Here is a 20,145-nt window from a genome sequence, read left to right on the forward strand (position 1 = left end):
CCCCCCCCCGTGCACTACACTCTCCGAAGTAAATGTCTTTGTCTGTGCTCTCCTATCTCTCATATAAGCTTGTTCACTGATACAGTGCTCACATGAGTGGGGAGGGGGACACAGGGCAGACGGACAGGAGGGCGATGTGGATGGACACATGAATCATTTCACTCATGTATGCACTAACTGGTGAGCCTTGGAGAACGGACTATATGCTTTGACCTTTTTAACCCTAAAGCTCAAATTGGTCCCTAACACTAGGTAAGTGCCCACTAACATATAAATGTAAATATAAATGGAAATAAAATCAGCTCATTTTCAAACATTTAATTTAAAGTGTGATTATATATATATAATGATAAGGAGATGAATATTCCAAATTCAAATAATTCCTACCAATGATATTTTTATAGAAATAGAAAAACTAATTTTAAAACTCATATGGAATGTCAAGATACTGAAGAGAAAAGTCTGAAGAATCATACTTCTGGTTTGAAAACTTAATACACCACTTCAAGCAGAAAGGCATGCAAATGGCCTAACACACACCAGGTGCCAAGAGCAATAGGAAAAGGAAAACTTTCTCAATAAATGGTGGCTGAAGCTATATATCCAATATCCAAATGAAAGAAAAAGGCTTTATACCCCCACACACACAAAAATTCACTCCTCATGGATCAAAGACATGGATAAGCATGGGCTAATATCCTTAGTGTATAGAAGGAACTGGAAATGAGTGCCTAAAGCTAACCTGAGCTGGGGTCTCATCCTCCCTACCAGCATGAAGGCCATCCCTCCTTTCTAAAGGAAAACCTAACTATGCACATCTGGGCATCCAAGTACTAACAGCTATGCTTCTTCACTGTGAGGACTGCTGACAGTACTTCCAAGCACACAGCAGAGGTGGAAGAGAAGTAGGACGTTGTACAACACAAAGGCAGACAACACAAACACTATCCCAGCTGCTCAGAATGAGCTGGAGGAACACTGCACAGCACTGAGGATGCTCAGGAGCCTGAGCTCAGGTTCCTGCTGCTGTGAGCTGCACACTCATGCCTGCATCCTCTTCACCTCTCTGAGGAAAGCAATGGAGCACACTCACAGAGACACAGACCTGAAAAACGCCGGGCTCTTTCTTTTCTAAAGCACCTTCATCATCTAATATAAGTGGAATTTCTGGCTTCAGGAAAAAAATTGGAATATCAGAAAACAAGTATCTTTATATAGTCAAAGGATACACACAAAAGTAAGTTTCTAAATAAAATGTACTCAAGAAGCAACTAAAAACTTTTGGACTAAATATGACATTTAAATGTCACTATGCTTATCACACTAACAGCAGACAGAGATGCTGTTAGGAACTTACTAAGTGCCAGGGCCATCCAGGATTACCTATGCTGCTCTGCTGTTTCTTAAGTCAAAGCATTGAAAAAAAAAAAAAAATAGAGGCAGGCCTTGGTGATGCACGCCTTTAATTCCAGTACTTGGGAGGCAGAAGCAGGTGGATCTCTGAGTTCAAGACCAGCCTGGTCTACAAGATGAATTCCAGGGCAGCCAAGGCTACATAAAGAAAGCCTATCTTGAAAAAACAAAACACAAACAAAAATTCTCCAAAAAGATAAAAGAAAAAAGGAGTATAAAAGCCCTTGAAAATAACTTTTAAAGAAAGAAATACAAGAGGATGATAGTGACTATGGTCAAAATAATTGAATAAAATTCTCAACAAATTAATGAAAATAAAAATGTTATATAAAAAAGAATAAGAAGACTTTTAAGTATTTCACATGTGCCTTGCACCTTCAAGTTTTCCATAAGCTCGGTGTTCAGGTCACTGAAACTCTAGCAGCTCTCTCTGTTTAAATAGATTAGCCTGGAGTCATCATTGTTCACACTGATACTAATCACTTCTGAGTAAAAGGGCATTCGAGGCCATCCCAAGCAAACTGCTGGATAAGCAAAAGTCCAGCCTCCCAAGAGCACCTCTGAGAATGCTCAGAATCCCAGCTGTTCTCTCCAGCACATCCTTACACTCACAGCGAAGCTAATAAATTTTATCAAAGTAACTCTGTAAAGTGAAAGATTTTAAAAGGGTGAGTCTAGCAAAGGAAGGAAGAGAAATTTGATTACTTTTTAAAAATCTGAACAATCTCTGTAGTTTTGCTCTCTTGGCACAGGCTGAGCACTGTGCTAAGATCTGGAAACCATTCTTTGGAGAATCCTGGCAGAGCTACTTGAATCCTAGCACAGCAGTGCCTGCCTGCCTGCCAGAATTTTCCCCTTTACAGCCTGTGTGTTCCTCAGCCTGGATTATCTGATTTTTTTTTTTTAAATCAATACACTTCTAAGGTTTTTTTTTAAACAAAAACACTTTTAATTTTGATGCTGAATTGTTAGTGTCTCTTTTATAGAAAAAAAACCATAAAGGGTAAAAAAGGCTTGATGCAGTCATTTAAGATGGGACTTATTGCAGATAATGTGGGCACTGTCTCCAGAAATTAAAGGAATTTGATCTGTGGCTACAGAAATCATTTCCACATTTTTGAAGTCAGTGTCTTACACCATTGCCCAGGCTGACTGGACTCGAAGTGCCCATGCCCTCTCTCCTGGACAGCTGGTTCTATAGACATGCACCACCTCACCCACCTCAGAATTTATACTTTCTAATCATGAAGAAGACATTTTGAAGGGCTACAGGGTACAGAGTATATAAAAAATAGTCTACCTTTAAACTCAGCATGACAGAAAACATAGTACTCCACTTAATTATATTAATTATGTAGATGTGATTGAAAAATAACAGCTAAGGGTGTGTGTGTGTAATGTGTAATTTATTCTGATTGCATTTTTGTAAAGTTTTTATTTAAGTTATATCTAGAAAAGTGCCCAGGAGCTAACTTAATAGAAAAAGCTCATGTTAACATCTTTATAAAGCAGCTGGGCAATGGTGGCGCACGCCTTTAATTCCAGCACTTGGGAGGCAGAGGCAGGCAGATTTCTGAGTTCAAGGCCAGCCTGGTCTACAGAGTGAGGTCCAGGACAGCCAGGGCTACACAGAGAAACCCTGTCTCAAAAAACAAAACAAACAAACAAACAAACAAACAAAAAAACAAAAAAACCCAAAACCCATCTTTATAAAGCAGATGTAAAAGCTATTTCTTTGTAGCTGTACCTTATTTAACATGCCATTTGTTTTGTTTGGTTGGTTAATTGTTCTTGTTTTTCTACTTTGTTTTGTTTTACTGGAGACAAGGTTTCTCTGTGTTAGCCCTGGCTGTCCTGGAATTCACTTTGTAGACTAGGCTGGTCCTAAACTCAGAAATACACTTACTTGCCTCTGCCTCCCAAGAGCTGGGATTAAAGGCATTTGTATTCTTACAGAATTCAGCACTAGCAGTCTTATAATAAGGTCAAATGTTTTGTTATTACAAACCTAATCCACAGCAAGTAAGAGAACTGGAAACTGTATTAACTCTTACTCAACTGTTTTCAGACAATGCTAATTTGTATTTTTCAGTGCTGGGAACTAAACCCAGGAACTTGTGCACAGGAGACAAACACTCTAATGAGCTGTTCGTCCCTAGCTCCAGACAACATTCCATTAATGTTTCTAACAGACAAGTTATATGCCTGGAATTATTTTTATTTTATATGTATCTATAACTTTACTTGTGTGTGTGTGAGAGAGAATGTGGCTGCTCATATAGGGAGGTCAGCAAACAAGCTCAGAGGGCTGGAGAGATGGCTCAGTGGTTAAGAGCGCTGAATGCTCTTCCAGAGGTTCTGAGTTCAATTCCTACAAACCACATGGTGGCTCACAACCATCTGTATTGAGATCTGATGCCCTCTTCTGGTATGTGTCTGAAAACAGCTACAGTGTACTCACATAAATAAAAATAAATCTTAAAAAAAAAAGAAAGAAAGAAAGAAAACAAGCTCAGGTCAACTTGGTCTCTGCCTTCCACCTTGTTCTGATACTGGGTCTGTTTTCCTGCTGCATGCATTAGGCTAGCTAGCCCATGTACTTCTGTCTCCATTTCCCATTTCCCCATACACACACTGGGATTACAGACACTGTTACTGCACCCAGCCTCTGTATGCATTCTGGGGACTCAAACTCAGATCCTCATGCTTTCATAGGGAGCCCTTTTACCCACTGAGCCACACTCTTCAACTTTATCTAATATATCTTAATAGAAGACATTATGACTCTTATTTTGTTTTTTATTTATTACTGCATAGAATATGCTTTTTGTCAAATACCCTTAAAATGAAATAGTGGAAGTATTAGTTAAGTTGAGTAACAAAAAGGAGACTTCAGCTCTCTTATTTTTAGGGAAAAAAATAGCTACCTCAAAAGGTTTGTGTAACAATTAAAGTAAGTTATTTTTTTCCCCTAACTGTTGAGGGCCTGTACTTGGTAGGCAAGCACTCCACCACTAGTAACATCCTCAGCCTGGGAGTGAATCTCAAAGTGTTCAATACTGTCCTGGGTTTTATTGCTGAATATAACAAATGCCTGACCCTGGAGTTCAACATAGCAAAGTCAAAGAGGACAGTAAACAAATTTCACAATGAGGCACAGTTCTGGCTTACCTGATTGAATATAATAGTTTTACTTCCTTGTGCTCATAACCACCACAAATAGATACACAGAGATATCAAGCATGGATGACATGCTTCATTGAGATATCAACATAAAGGTTACCTACCTGTGCAGCTCTTCGGTTTTGTCTTCAGTTGGACCTACAATTAGTAAACAATGGCGAAGGACAGCTGCCATGACACGGAACTGATGAGAATCGCTCTGTGGTAAATACAAAGTGGAGAGGAAAAGCTAGAGTTGAAGCCTTATCAAAGGAGTCTGGTATACTAACACACCACTTGCACTCCATACAGGGAAATGGCAAGGTACTTCAACAGTCCCAAAGCAATAAGCAAATGGCTGCCATTTCACATCAATTAATAGCCACGACCACATGCAGAAATGGCCGATGTCAGGAGGCACTGATCCAGCTATCCTGTTTTATTGTTTTGAAAAATCAATTGCATTTGTCAATTCCACTTATGGAATTTTCATTTCCAGACAGTTTAGGTTCTTTTGTTCTGTAGTATATTGTGCCAGTTTACTAATCTAACAAAAGTTCAGACAAATCTAAGCTATATACTGAGATAGTTCTTTTATAACTTAATTATATGAATTATATGAATTATAATTATATGAATATAATTATAACTTAATGAAACTTTCATCTCTAAGCTTTCAAGAGTAATGAGTAAAACAACAACTTCTTCCTCTTGCTTCTCCTCCTTTGACATGGGGTTTAGCTATGTAGCTTATAGTGGACTTGAAAACCTTGTATCTTTGCCTCCTAAGTATTGAATTTATAATAGGTATATAACACCATGGATGGCCACCAATTTCATTTTCTTTTATCTTTTCTCTCTCTCAGACCCCAGATAACTACCACAAATGATTAGAATTGTATCCCCTTACTTTCCCAACATTTATTCTTTGGCAGGGAATTAAACACAAAGAGCAAGACAGAAGGAAATAGCAATGAGAAATAAACCCAATTTTGAATAATTATTTGTTTTACTTCTGCTACCTCTATATTTATAATGAGATCTTGGGCCATTACAACTTCTTTTTCTTTTTGGTGTGTGTGTATGTGTATGATGCCCACACATATGTGATATGTCTGCATGTGTGCACAGGCTAGTGGTGAATGACAGGTGCCTTCCTTTATTGCTCTCTATTTTATTTACTGAGGCAGAGCCTCACAATAAATCCCTAACTCACCTATTTGGCTCGTCAAGTGAGGCAACTTGCTCTGAAGAGCCTATATCAATGCTGCAGCATGAACACTACAAGTGGGCTGCCACCCCCACCTGGCTTTAGGATGGTGCTGGAGAGTAGAGAAATCTGGTCCTCACGCCTGCACAGCAAGCACTTTATCTACCGAACCATCTCCTCACACAATCACAATGTATCTAACCACCTGCATCAAGGCCCTCAATCAACCATAATCAATCAATCAATCTTTCTCTCTCTCCCTCCTTCCCTCCCTCTGTCAGTCTGTCTCTGTCTCTGTCTCTGTCTCTGTCTCTGTCTCTCTCTCTCTCTCTCTCTCTCTCTCTCTCTCTCTCTCACACACACACACACACACACACACACACACAAAAGAGGACATAGCAATGAAGAGGTAAGTATGATAGCCTAGATATATTACAGGGAATCTTTTACTTACTTCAAAGGCAATCATTTTTAAAAGTTCTTAGTATATAATTAAGTTCACCTAAAGTGAAATATGTGTGCATGTATCATACATACACACATACATAATTCACAGTCTTTCTAAGATGCCTCTCACAGACTCTAACAAACAACAGGTTACACTTCCACTACTCATAACAAGGCTGAAAATTATTAAACAATGCATCACATATAAATTTAAGAAAGATGAAGGCCTCAGTCATATAATGGACAGTTTTGCACTTGGGAGTCAAGCAAGAGTCTAGGCTATGACCTCACATTAGTCAGCTTCTCATCTTCAGCTCCCTCCCACATACCTCCAGAAACATGAGGTTCTGTGAGGAGTAAAGAAAATGGCACGCACAACAGCACTTTAAAACGCTGAATAACAAACAGACAAGGAGGGAGAGGGAAGGGAGGAAATGCAGTGTAACTGCTGGTGGGAAAGAAGCAAGAAGCAACCGTGGGGTGAAGGGAGCTGGCTGAGGTGGGGAAGAGGCCCAGACCTAGCAGGGCAGGAATACCAGCTGTCGCACCCACTACCCATCCTCAAGACTCCCCTGTACAAGGACTCTCACTTGCCCTAAAGTACATGAAACCCATGGAGCCTATGTCAAACTCAACTATTACCTAACCACTGATAAGATCATTTCTTGCTTGGTTTTGAAAATTGGGATAGCACCCTGGTTGCCAGTGCCACTAAGCCACATCTCCAGCTTTGTGACAGGGTCTCACTATTTAAAGCAGGCTGCCCTTGGACTCACACCCCTGCATAGCTCCTGCTCACTGCTGGAGATTACTGTGCGCACTACCACACCCAGTAGTGTTTCCTTCTACACCAGACAGTTCTTTATGTCGGAGGTAACGAGCGTGGCTCATGACCAGGACAAGCCTCTTAAGAAATTATCCATGTTGGTTCTTCCCCAGTCTGCAATGTCCCCTTCTCCCATTACCCACATCTCTGTTCAGAGCAACTTCTGAACCTGGTCTGCCTCTTTTCTAGCTCCAGAGAGCTCCTTTGTTTTCTACTTCATCTATATCATAGTATCTTGTTAAAGTTTCTTTTGTGAAATCCTAATTTGTAATTTCACATGTTTAATTAAACTTTATTTCCACTACTAGTTATCTTCATGAAAACAGAAGACATGTGTTAAACAGGTGAACAGTAAATTCTAGTGCAAGTATCAAGTATAATATACAGAGAGAAAACTGCCCAAACTGTAACTCTATGGCTGATTAACTGCACAAAATGAGCAGCTATTGTAAGCAACACGAAAACCATGTAATGCCAGGATTAGGAACTCCAGAACTCTCTGATCCCACAGATGACACACTCCAAAGCCCTAACTTCCAATATCACATTAGTGAGTTCTGTTGCCACTAAACTGTGTATGACAGAAATCACAAGTCAGACTCCTAGTCTCTCTCTAGTCATGTTGTATGTAGTTACAGGGGCTCTTTTTGGTGCTTGGCAGCTCATCTGCGGCTTGTCTGCAATGCCATGAGAAAGTATAGGGCCTTCACCACAGATTAGAAAACACTGGAAACAGTGCAGGAACATTATGGGGACTGGGCAAATGGCTCAGGGGATAAAGTGAGTTCCAGGTTCAGCGAGAGACCCCACCTCAAACAAATAAAGTGGAAAGTGACTGAGGAAGACAGCTAACATTGACCTCTGGCCTCCACACACATGCACACACATATATACATACTGCATTTTTTTTCCAAAGGAGCACTGTTATCATATGAGTCCACTGAATACAATACATCACAATGTGCTTATCCACCCTTTGATGGTTTCCTGTTTGGGCATCCTGTAGATTGCTGCCATAAACATATACTTGATACATCTTATATGTAACATATCATGTCCATACCCAGGAGAGGGAATGCTACACTGAAGGACACCACAGTTTGGATTCTGAAGTTTAGAGAACACTGCCAAGCAGTATTGTCAAGCATACAGCTAGAAAACACCCCATAAAGGGGGGAGCCCCACCTTTGAGTTTCTCTACAGCTGTACAATCATGTCACACATGTGGTCATTTCTTGGTTTTAATATCATGTTAAGATGAGAGTAGAACGGCTTTGCTTATGCGCCCTGGTCATTTGCATAGCTCTCTGGACAGCTCCTTTGCAAGCTCTGTGCCCACTTTCCTGTTGGCAACTTTTAATGTGTTACGTGGGCCAAAATGCTACACATTTCTGCTACTTTGCCATGCGCCTCAATAGCTGAATTCTGTGTCCTGAGAGCTACGGTTCTAGGATTGGGTCCCTATCCTTGATAACTCGTTATCTTTTGAACTTATTTTAATGAAGAATAATTTTTAAATTTTCTTTAAGGTTTGGTCTTTATTTTATCTTCTTTGGAAGTCTTTGCTTATTTCAGGAATACTTGAGTTGTTTGAGATTAAAGTTATGAAGTCTTCTATAAGGTTTAGTGTTTAATTTTGTATATTTAGATCTCTTTTCTATCAGGTTAATTTTTTGTGTACGATATAAAGTGAGGACTTCAATCCATTTTGCATCTGCTTGAACTAGTAGAATTTATTTTAAGAAGTCCTCTTCCATATTGTACTGGCAGGTGTCAGAAGCAGTCGACTGTGGATGGGTAGTTTATTTGTACACTTTAATCTCTTTCTCTTCTTTTAGTCTGTATCTCAACAAATACTTGTTAGAGGCATGCTACCAGTTAGCAGTTTTTATTCAACAAAGAGAGTGGGGCAGAGAGATGGCTCAGCAGGTGAAATGCTGTCCTGCAAGCCTGATGACCTAGGTTACCTGGACTAAGAGGGGTGGAGACCCAACTCTACAAAACTGTCCATATGCACATGTGTAGAATGTGTGGAACACCCCTACCTCCCCCACCACACACACGATAAATTTTTAAAATAAAATTGCAGTTGGGTATGTAGCATGTCTTTAATCCCAGCAATCGGAAGGCAACAGCAGGAAGGTCTCTGTGTGTTGGAAGCCAGGCTGGTTTACATAGTAGGTTCTAGGCCAACTATGGCTACATAGTAACATCCTGCCTCAAGAACATAAAATAGAATGGCATGAAATAAAATAAGCTTAGGGGCTTAAGAGATGGCTCAGTGGTTCAGATGACTTACTGTTCTGGCAGAGGATGCAGGTTCAGTTTCCAACAAACATATCAGGTCATTTACAAATACCCAGAACTCTAGTTCCAGGTCAGATAACCTCTGTCCTCTGTGAATGCCTACATGCACATAGTGTGTATAAATTCACACAGGCATACAGATATATGTATAAAATTAAAAAAAAAATTTAGGAAACATGCTAGAATTGTTGGTTACCACCATGTGAATGTCCAGAAGTAATTTCAGCTTTCTGACCCTCAGTGTCTTCGTATGTCCAGTGGAGCTAAGGTTTATAACTCACTAACACCAGAAGTAAATGCAGTTTCTCTTTATAAAACATTCAGTAAATATAGCACACACAAGTCTTGTTTCCTAGTTTCAGGACTCAGATGAGCTGTCTTTAGGACATCAGTATTTTCACCTCTTTCCTGAAATGACACTACACCCCCCAGAGAGAGAAGGAGTGTTGTCCCTGGGGGAAAAAAGACAAGAAGAATGAGACAGGCAGGGTGGGGTGGTACCAGGGTCAAAGTGAGATGAAAGTGGAGGAAACTCTGAAATCTCTTACACAGTCGTCACTTCTTAGTTTGATTCTATATTTACTACTGCTTTCCTCTCTCACAATAATTGTGCAAGATCCAGTTTACTTGCAAAAATTATTTTTCCTGTATATTTTCATCCAAAAATAGTTGACCCATGCCTGAGAGAAAGGCCAAAGACCTGAAATATATGGCAGTTGGTTCTGCTATGCACTGTTAATGTGGTTCTTTATTGTCAAGTATATAAAATATAGAAAAAAAAACAGAAAACTCTAAAACAAACAGTGTTCTTATGGTTTGAAAAGTCCCTCTCAAACTCATACGGAAATCTACTGCTATGGTGGTAGCAATGGTGGTAAAGTCCGTAACAAGTGTTTAAGGTCATGAGGGCTTTGCACTCAGGAACAGGTGGGTGCTGTCACCAGGGAGCTCCAGGCCTCTCACACGTGCATATGCGTGCTGTTTTTTGCTTTTTGTTTGTTTTTCAATAGGGATTCTCTGTGTAGCCCTGGCTATCCTGAAATTCACTCTGTAGACCAGTTTGGCCTCGAACTCAGAGATCCAACCTGTTTTTGCCTGCCCAGTGCTGGGATTAAAGGCGTGCAACACTACCACCTGCCCTTCCACGTGCTCTTTCATGCAGGCTTTCCCCTATGTGACATCTCTACCATAACATGATACAATACAGTCCAGATGTGGCTTCTTCCTTTGGGACTCCCCAGCCCCTAGAAACAAAGTAAAGCTCTATTATTTATAAAATTACCAACTTCTGCCTGATCTACCTAGCAGCAGACATGGAGTAGGATGCCACTGTGCACGTGTTTTCCTGGGTCTGCAGCATTCCCTACTGGATTGTTAGTGCCTCGAGAGCAGGTTGCTTCACCTTGGACCAGTACCCCACTTAGAACCCAGTGCAAACTAGGCACAGAAGTATTTGTTGGCATGATTTAATGACTAAGCATTGCATTAGCCTGGAGCTTTATGTTTTTCAACTATCCTATCCTTTTTCACATTTCCTTCAAAGTCTCTGGAATAACCCTTGTGTTCCTCTGTGGTGTTCTTGGTGACTGTTTCTGGTACTTCCTGTTATGTGCACAGCATCTTCTGAGCACTGGATCTGTGCTTCTCTGTTTGCACCGGCTGTCTGTCTCTAATTAATGTCTGCTGGCCCTGACCAGCAGCTTTTTTCTGCACTGGTACTCAGGCACACGGGCAAGGGAATTTGAACTAAGTCAAGGAACTCTGGAAAACATGAATTGCTCCATCAACAGAGATATTGGAGAAAATAAAGTAGAAAAAGACAGGATTATTTTAAAACTACCCTTTCTAGAACTAACCTTATACCCTGCTAGAGAAGCCATTTCACCTTTTCAAACACACTATCTTAAGAAAGGGAGTCAAAAGGAAACAGTGTGGAGAGGGAGGGAGGAAGGGAGGAGGAGAGAGGAAAGCTAGATTCACACATGGAAATGAGACAGCTTTAAGGAAAGGGATCTTCAAATTAATCAGTTATGATGCATTTGCAGGCAGCAGGAATTTAACACTAAGGCAGGAACAACTGGTACTAATTTGTTAAACCTCAAGGAACACCCAATCATTAATCTTCTGCTTTTGGTGAAATGCAAATGAAGGAATCCCAAGCATACCTAAAGTCATTAAAGCCAAACCCAGCAGCTAGGCTATACCACAGGCATAAGCATTGTAAAGTCAGATGCCTTGGGTTTCAGAGTGCACACTGCACTTTTGAACTCCTCTGGCCCATCAACTTCAGGAATGAAGACTTCACATGGAAGTTCATAACAGGTAGCATTTGTTAAAGGTGATAAATACAAGGATTCTATTTTCATATTTATACTCATTGGTATTATTTAAACTCACAAGTGCTTTTTCTAACTTACAAGTTTTCTTTCATGAGATCCATCATCTCTAATATTTCTCAGTGAGAGAGCATTATCAAGTTTGACTTGGATGCAGAACCTTTTTATTCTCCAAACAAAATCTTAGTTATAACACAAGTTTAAAGAGACAATAGCAACAGCAAAATTATCAAAGGTTCCTTTTTTCTTTTTAAAATTTCTCTTCTCAGTGTAGAGATGAGGAACCCAGGAGACTCACCCCAGAGGCCACTCCTAGGGACGTTCCTGCCAGAGGAACACATTTTGAAACCTTTATTCTTAAAAGCAATTTATTTTGGCAAGTGGGAAACTCAAATCTGGAGCTCACAAACGCTGAGGAGCTGTTCTTGAGTCACACCCTCAGCCCTGTAGCCCACTGTTCTTCAAGAACAGCATGGGAAGAGAGGAAGATTAGAAAGTGATTGCATTTGTAAAGCTGCCTCTCTGTTCACAGTATGCCATGAAGACCGATGGACTGCAAGCAGTCTTCGGAGCACTGAGTTTAGAAGTAGCTTGCAGTTTTTTGTCCCTTATGCACCTCTTAGACTGCCTATGAGTGTGTATTGTTTTCCTAAGCAGAAAAATAATAGTATTTTAAAAGTGAATTCTCAGTAACTTTTTCATACTTCATTTTGGTTGGTATTTAAAGCATTAACCATTCCACTGGCTCACTCAGTTGAAGTACATGTCCTTAGTCTGACAAAAACAGAAGACACTGAATCCCAGGGGAAGTGGACACCTTCCTCATTCCCCATTTCTCTGTACTGGATCAGAAATCTCTGCAGGCTCAGTTGTGACTGCCACACAAAAAAAGCACAGGAGTGTCTTGTAAATCATGTTTAGTTCTAGGAAGCCTCTGTCCCTGCACCCTTCAGACCCAGGAGAAAACCCCAGCAGTGTCTCCATCCTGTTACTTGCCTTTCCTTTCACTAAACACAACTTCATTACACATCGATTTGCTGACATACTGTCAGTTTCTACCTATGAAACTAGAGTTTCATGAAGGCAAAGACAATGATTAGTATTTGCCAGTGTGCTCTGCAATGCCTGGGACAATGTCTAGCAATTGTTTATAAACATGTGTTGAACGACTGTTGACTACAGAGCCACATGAAGACATTTTTTTATAAATAGGTTGTCAAAGGTCCTATTTTCAGTACTGTTTATATTTCTGAAAGCTTCAGTATTGGCCCAGTGTCACAGTTATGACACATAATTCATAAAAGCAGCATTAACTGCCCCATGGCTTACAGATAAACCTATTTAAGGACCACCAGTCCATTATGGGGAGAGCCTATGTCTTGGAGAACAAGCATTCTGGAACACTAAATGAGGCTTTGCTATTTCAACATTTTCTAGAGCTCCTCAATCCCAGTTACTTAGCTAAAGCATACTACAGAAAGCTCATCTCAATGTCCTGATCCTTACCACTGCCTCCCACGCATACACTGCTAAACAGACACTGAGGTAGAAGCCATCTTGTCAGTCATCCAAACAATGTAGTCTAACAATGGCAAACCAAACAGTCTCAGAGGTGCTTTTACAACTAAATGGAGATCTTTAAAACACAAAAACAAACAGTGTAATAAAAATAACCACAGAAGGTACCAAATAAGCAGAGACATAACATTTTAAATACTTCCAAATATTTGGTTTCAAAGCATAAATGGAGCATGTGGGCTTTCCACATCTTTTCCTGCCAAGTCTCAGTAAAAGCTGACTACACTGCAGTCATCTGAAACAGCTGCTAGCTCTGATCTTCAAATATTTGCTTTCAAAATACAGACCTATTTGCACTTTACAACTCAGGTGCCTGTATGCTCCCACTAGAGCTGCACTGATGATCCTTCTCCAGCAGACTGCTGGCAACAACACGGGTGAGAATTACTTCAAATGGACAGCGCTGAACGTTAACCTCAAAGGCAGGAGCTGAACTGCACTGGGTTTTTAGGGCCACTGAAAAAGGAAATGTGAAATGCTAGGATTCTAGATGAAGGAAAGACTTGATGTCCCTTGACTTATAACTCTGAATTTCATGAAACTAATTTTCATGTTTAACACGTTGCTCTTGCAGGAACTCAAATATAAACTACCAAATCCACCTCACTTGGGGTTCTTGGAAGGTCCAAGCCACAGAGAAAGACTTCAGTCAAGAAATAAGTCTAGGGGTTTAGAAGAGTATTTCCCACTTTCTGGTGTGATCTTAGAACTGTATGCAAACATGAATATGTGGCTGTGTGTGGCTTTAGCCTCTTAGGGCTCTGTAGCACTACAAAGACGCCCCTTGGAGATTGTAATGACAGGTGCACTCTGCTTAACAGACAACGGCTTTCGTTGGTCAATTTCAACCAAATGGGTTTATTCTAACTTGTCAGACAGTGTCAACACAAGAACCTACCATTAGTCCTCTGTTCCTCTCCAATCTGTCACTTGAACCTCGTTCTTAAAGGGCACTCAAAAAGGACAAGTGGTTATGCCACCCACAAGAGTCTGTCACCTTACAAAATGGTAGTCCTCCCTTAGGTGTTCTGCATGCATACATATCTGCACTATATGCACATTTGTTACTCATGAAGGCCACAAGAAGAACATCAGATCTCTTGGAACTAGAGTTACAAATGGCTGTGAGTCACCAGGTGGGTGCTGGGAACATAATCCAGGGCCTCTGGAACTACTAAGTGCTCTCTCCAACCCCTGAAAGAATGCAAGGTAAGAAACACCTTGCAGTTTAGAGAGCAGACTGATGAGGAACTGGGAACTGTTGCCACTTCCAACCTTATCATTCCTCTTTTATGTGCAGCTGTAAGAACAACCCATACACTTAATTCCAGAATGCTGTGTGTACTTTTCCCACCCTTACCTCTTTATGCACCTTCCAACTGTCTACCGTCACGTTGAACAGAGCTTTGAGGGCCTCAATGGCACAGTCTGTCTCCTGAGGTGAGAGAGGAGGTCCATTATGGTCTATGGCCGACTCATACTCATCGGTCCACTTGATGCTAAAGGCACTTTCCAAGATCTGGGTTAGCAGCGGGAGTCCCTGGAGCTCATAGCGCAATTGTGACCTGATGTCAGTGTGCAAAAGTGACAAGACGAAGAGCAAGCGCAAGTCAAAGCACTTTATGTCATTGATAAATTTTCGGTCCTTGCACTTTCTCAGGAGGTTACAGAGCTTTGCAGCGAGATTCAGTTCCAGGCTAAGCTGCTGTGCCATCTGACTGTTGAATACAATGTTACACAGACATTTCAATGACTCCACAATAACAGGGAACTCTGACACCTTCTCCAAAGAATCATCCGACTCGTGGAGCTTGGCTAGTCTCAGCAGTATTTGCATATTTTCCTTGGTTGTTACAGGAACTAAAATCTTTTTGTCTCTGGAGAGAATTCGGAGTACTTCCAGGCAGGACACTTGACATGTTGTTGGGACATCCTTTACAAGGACTTTAAATATGCCTTCACAGAGTTTCTGAAAAACAAGCACAAGTATCCCAATATCATTATTTGGCTCAAATGATTTCAAACAGAGCATTTTCTACCAATGCAGGCAAAAGATATGGCTATAAGATCTGGCTTTATTTTTATACAAAATCATAAAAATATCAGAACCAGAAGACAGGTTCTGTTTTGTTCACATCTCTCACTGGTTCTACAGAAATGGAAATTAAGGTCCGGAGAGGGTGAGGAACTTGCCATGGGCTGTGGATCAGCAACACAGAACGAGCTGGAGATGCAGTCCCTGCCTTCTGGGTACTGGGTTTTCTGTTTTGTTTTTTTCTTAAAACCATGTATTTTATCTTAAATCACTAGAATAAATTATCTTCGATAGCTTTAACCTTAACAGGGCCTTAACAAGCATAGTATTGGCGAAAAGAGGTATCAGGGCAAATCCCAGCTGTTCCCTCTGGAGCAGTAAGGCTAAAGCTGGGAAACTGTCCACAGCTGTGGGGGAAGGTGCCCACGGAGCAAGAGGATGTTGACTCTGGTGAGGCTGGAGTTACAGGCAGTTATGAGCCACATAAAGTGGGTGCTGAGACCAAGACTGGGCCTTCTAAAAGAGCAGCAAGCACTCTCAACAGCTAAGTTCTCTCTATAGCCCTTATCTTGTATTTCAAAAGTATTTGTATTATTGCCAAATTTAGTAACATTGCCTCAAAATTCAATGTTAGCATTCTTTGTAAACTGCAGGTCTGCATCTCTCAAAGTTACTCCCATTCACATACAAGCCAAGCAAGTGCTATCACTCTACTGGTAAGGCATTTCTGTACTCCATTATTTCCTTCTATTAGTCTAGCATTAGAGTTTAACTCTTCACAAAGAAACAAACTGGGTCAAACATTACATTGCCAAGACAACCCAAGGTCTTATGTAGCTTCCTGATACAGTCTAGTCATATGGAAATGTTAATACATCTAATGAAAATATTAATTTTAAATGTAAATATGTTCTCTAAATAAAAGTATAAAAGAGCTTTACTTGACAAGCTGAAAAACAAATTCCATAACCATGTCAACTCTATCCCGTCACACCTGAGAGCAAGGCTTTCTTTTACTGTTTTAATACTACTGTTAAGGCAATATTTTAAATGGGTGTCACCTAAGACTAGAAGTACGTATGTATGGCAGTTAGTAAAATTATATAAGGCAGGAAAATTCCATTTCAGATCTGCCAAATTTAAAACAATACATCTATCATCTGCTGTGATATGATCAGGGAAAGTCAAGCAGTCTGTACCACCACACTTTTTTCAAGAAAGAAATGATCTATCTTCCCACATAAGAAACCTAGAACACAGGACTGGAAAGACAGTTCAGCCATTAAGAGCACTGGCTGCTTTTCCAGAAGCTAGCCTGTTCTGATTCCCAGCAACCACAAGGAAGCTCAAAAACTTCTGAACTCCAATTTCAGGGGTACAACGCCCTCTTCTGGCCTGCATGGACATTGCATATTGCATGCATATGGTACAGACATACATACCAACAAAACACCAATACATATAACAATAGAGAATAACACTATCAAATTAAATAAATATAAAATATAATATGTGAATATGGTATAGTACACAGATATCTATTTTCTAAACTAAAAGCAACAGCAACAACAACAAACACCTACACAGTCCCTTTCTTCTTCAGACACAGAGGGAAGACAACATGCAGGTGGATTATGATAGCCAAAGCTACATGCAGACCAAGACGACTAGGAAACCGAAACCAATGAAGAAAGTACAAGCCATTCCAAGACACCTACAGAGTTTATACCGTAAAGCTAAAAGCTCACCACAGACCACCCAGAACCAAGCACAAGGGTCTCTACCTCCCAGCAGCTGTCGATCCTAGGTTCACCCAAGCATGCCATTTCTCATACCTTACGTAACGACTGGTAGATACCAGGGTTTAGCTGTTAAATCATTTTTCTGAAAATACAAATACTTAAGAACATGTAGGTCTAGAGAGGTGGCTCAGCAATGCAAGTGCTTATCACAGAAACATAAGGATTAGAGCTTGGAACCACATTTATGTTGGGTGGGCATGGTGGCTTACCTGTAATTCCAGGGTGTGGGAGGCAGAAAAAAGATCCCTGGACCAACCCAGTTATCCGAACTAGGACTCATGCGCTCTGGACTCAAATGAGAGACCCTGCCTCAATATATAAGACGAAGGATGACCAAGAAGACACCTGATACCAATCTTGGATACACACACGTTCCCAACTTGCCCACATATGTGTATCCCTATTATGTGCCTATACATACACACATGTACGCACACCATAAACCCATAAAAAGAACATGTAAAAGTAACAAGCAAGTGGTAGATAACAGATACTTACTATTTTACTAGACACAGTAACTTCTAGTCAAAGAAATTTAGAAGAAACCAGTTGTGTCAGAAAAATTGAGTGTTTATGTTACAACCAAGCAAAAGGGCTGAAGAGCCAGCCTTCTTTATGACTCTATCTGACTGCCTGTGCTATTTCCATATTTCAAAGACCCTCATGTCTTCCTTTCACTCTACCCTGCCAGTATTTATCAAATGTGTAGTGGTGTTGGGAATTAAACCCCGGGCTCTGTGCATGGCACATAAGTACCCTACCACTGAGGCAAAGATGAGTATTCTCTAAATCGACTTTACTATTTTTCTTTTTTTAGACAGGGTTTCTCTGTGTAGCCCTGGCTGTCCTGGAACTCACTCTGTAGACCAGGCTGGCCTCCAACTCAGAAATCCGCCTGCCTTTGCTTCCCAAGTGCTAGGATTAAAGGCATAAGCTACCACTGCCCAGGCAATTTTATGCTTAAAACATATTGTAGGCCTACAAAGTCAAAGTATATGACCCAATAACAGTTAGCAGTAAAATTAAGCAATTTGCTCCTGAACTGAGAGTCTAGAGTAGACTGTAATGATGGTTCTCAAACACCAATGCCCCCATCACTACTCAAGGCCCACTGAAAGCTGTTATACCTCACCTCCAGCTTCTTACTCAATGGATATGGGAGGAAGTTGGAATCTTTTTACTGAGTTTCCTGATGATGTTGCTCCTCTGTGGTCCAGAAACCACAGTCGGAGAAGTACTGAATACAGTTAGCACAGGCTGAAACATCTTAAATGTTAGCTAACTAAGGTTCACTGTCAGATGTTTGCAGAAATGCAGACACATAAGCATAGAATAGTAATCAGAGCTGAAGGTCACTGTACAAATATATTAACTTCTTTAGTGTCCTGGGCTCATGTGTAAGCACATAGGGGTTCGAATGAGTATTGCTATCTGATCACAAGTTAACATTCTTTTTTTTTTTTTTTTTTTTTTTTTTTTTTTTTTTTTTTTTTTTTTGATTTTTCGAGACCTGGTTTCTCTGTATAGTCCTGGCTATCCTGGAACTCACTCTGTAGACCAGGCTGGCCTCGAACTCAGAAATCCACCTGCCTCTACAAGTTAACATTCTCAAGTGTTAGAAGCCATACATGAGTAAGGCACATTACTTGTTTAAAGTTGATCCTAGGCTTAAAACTTGTTCATCTTACCAAGGATCCTACAACCAGAATAGAATGGTTAGAAACAGGAAACAGGAGTTGGCACTCAACTTGATTGATTCGAATCTTGCCTCATCTACTTATTCTTGGTTACCTTGGTAAGTAATTTTTTTCTTTAGACACTGCACTTATCTTTAATATCACACAGATATAGCACATAGAGTAAGGACTGGCATGTGATAAACATTTAACACAGGTTTCTACTATACATAAGCACAAGACAAAAACTCCTAAGTCTTCAGTTTGTCATTTAAGACGACCCTCTGATCTGTCTTTAAGGGTTTTTTTTTTAAACGTGTGTGTGTGTGTGTGTGTGTGTGTGTGTGTTGTATGATTTGTGTGTGTGTTTGGTGAGGGGGGCTGGAAAGGATTCGTGTGCACACATGTACATTGGGCAGAGGCCACAGACAACTTTGCGAGTTGGTTCTTTCCTCCCAACATATGAACAAGGGAGTTATGAGTCTGCTGGCCTAAAGTGTCTCTTGAGTTCTCTTATACTATTCTAACAAGGCATCCTTTGCATCTGCAGCTCTTGCAAAATATCTCACATTTATCTCTTTTGTGTTCTGACCCTCCCCCATCTCTATACATCAACCTTCTCTGCCTATAGTGCAGCCATTTTCTAAGCTAAGTTTACATCTTACTCCAAGTCTTCCCTAAACACTTTAACCCCCAAGGAACATCACAGCCACAATTAGTAGTTATCATCCTGTACTTAGTACATCTGTCCTGTTTTTTGTCTAGGGTTTGCCTAAACAACTCTCAGGCAGCACAAAGACTTCATCTTTATAAAAGAAGAAAATGTACTGCAAAGGTGCTTAAATCAGAAGGAGCTGGCTTAACCTGACTTTGCCATCATGAGGTTCCTTTCTATAGGGGATGGTGCTAAATGTATCGTTAGGCATGGTATTTAACTTAGACCAGTTACATTCTGGGCTTCATTTTCCCACCTGTACAATGGGAATAATATCATATGCATCTCGTAAGAGATGCCATGAAGCAGACATAAAAACAATCCTTTGTGGAGGCTTTCAGTTTTTTATTTCTGTGTAACCATTAACAGAGCACGAGCAGTACAGGACACATCCACAAAACTAACCAACTCAAGTTCCTAAATTGCAAACATTAGCATCTTATTGACGTTGTTTTAACTCTTCTTTCTAGGAAGGAAAAAGCAGTAGAAACTTCTGTTCTTGTGGGGAAAAAAAAAAGGCTTTCAGACAAGGAAACTTTCCCAGAAGGGGTTGGTTACTTAAATGTACTATGATCTTAGAGCAGAAGCTATTGGCGCTCTCTTCATGAAGTTTTCCCCTGTGCCTATTTGCTCGAGGT

The 20,145-nt window shown here is 40.5% G+C and overlaps 1 protein-coding gene across 7 annotated transcripts in view; it reads right to left on the bottom strand.

Annotated features, from left to right (window-relative positions):
* Ric8b (RIC8 guanine nucleotide exchange factor B) overlaps positions 1–20,145 on the bottom strand; it is a 104,616-nt gene that overhangs the window by 56,991 nt on the left and 27,480 nt on the right. For all 7 annotated transcript variants that reach the window (XR_004112930.1, XR_004112931.1, XM_031350163.1 and 4 more), the window contains exons 3-4: positions 14,640–15,248; positions 4,701–4,795 (exon numbers count right to left, since the gene is read on the bottom strand). Coding sequence is in view for 5 of the 7 variants with exons in the window: in XM_031350159.1 (XP_031206019.1) it covers positions 4,701–4,795; positions 14,640–15,248 (704 nt within the window). In the remaining 2 variants the exon portion in view is untranslated. The remainder of the gene's footprint in view (positions 1–4,700; positions 4,796–14,639; positions 15,249–20,145) is intronic.

The sequence above is a fragment of the Mastomys coucha genome, unplaced genomic scaffold (assembly GCF_008632895.1).
Source record: "Mastomys coucha isolate ucsf_1 unplaced genomic scaffold, UCSF_Mcou_1 pScaffold4, whole genome shotgun sequence".
Lineage (NCBI taxonomy): Eukaryota > Metazoa > Chordata > Mammalia > Rodentia > Muridae > Mastomys > Mastomys coucha.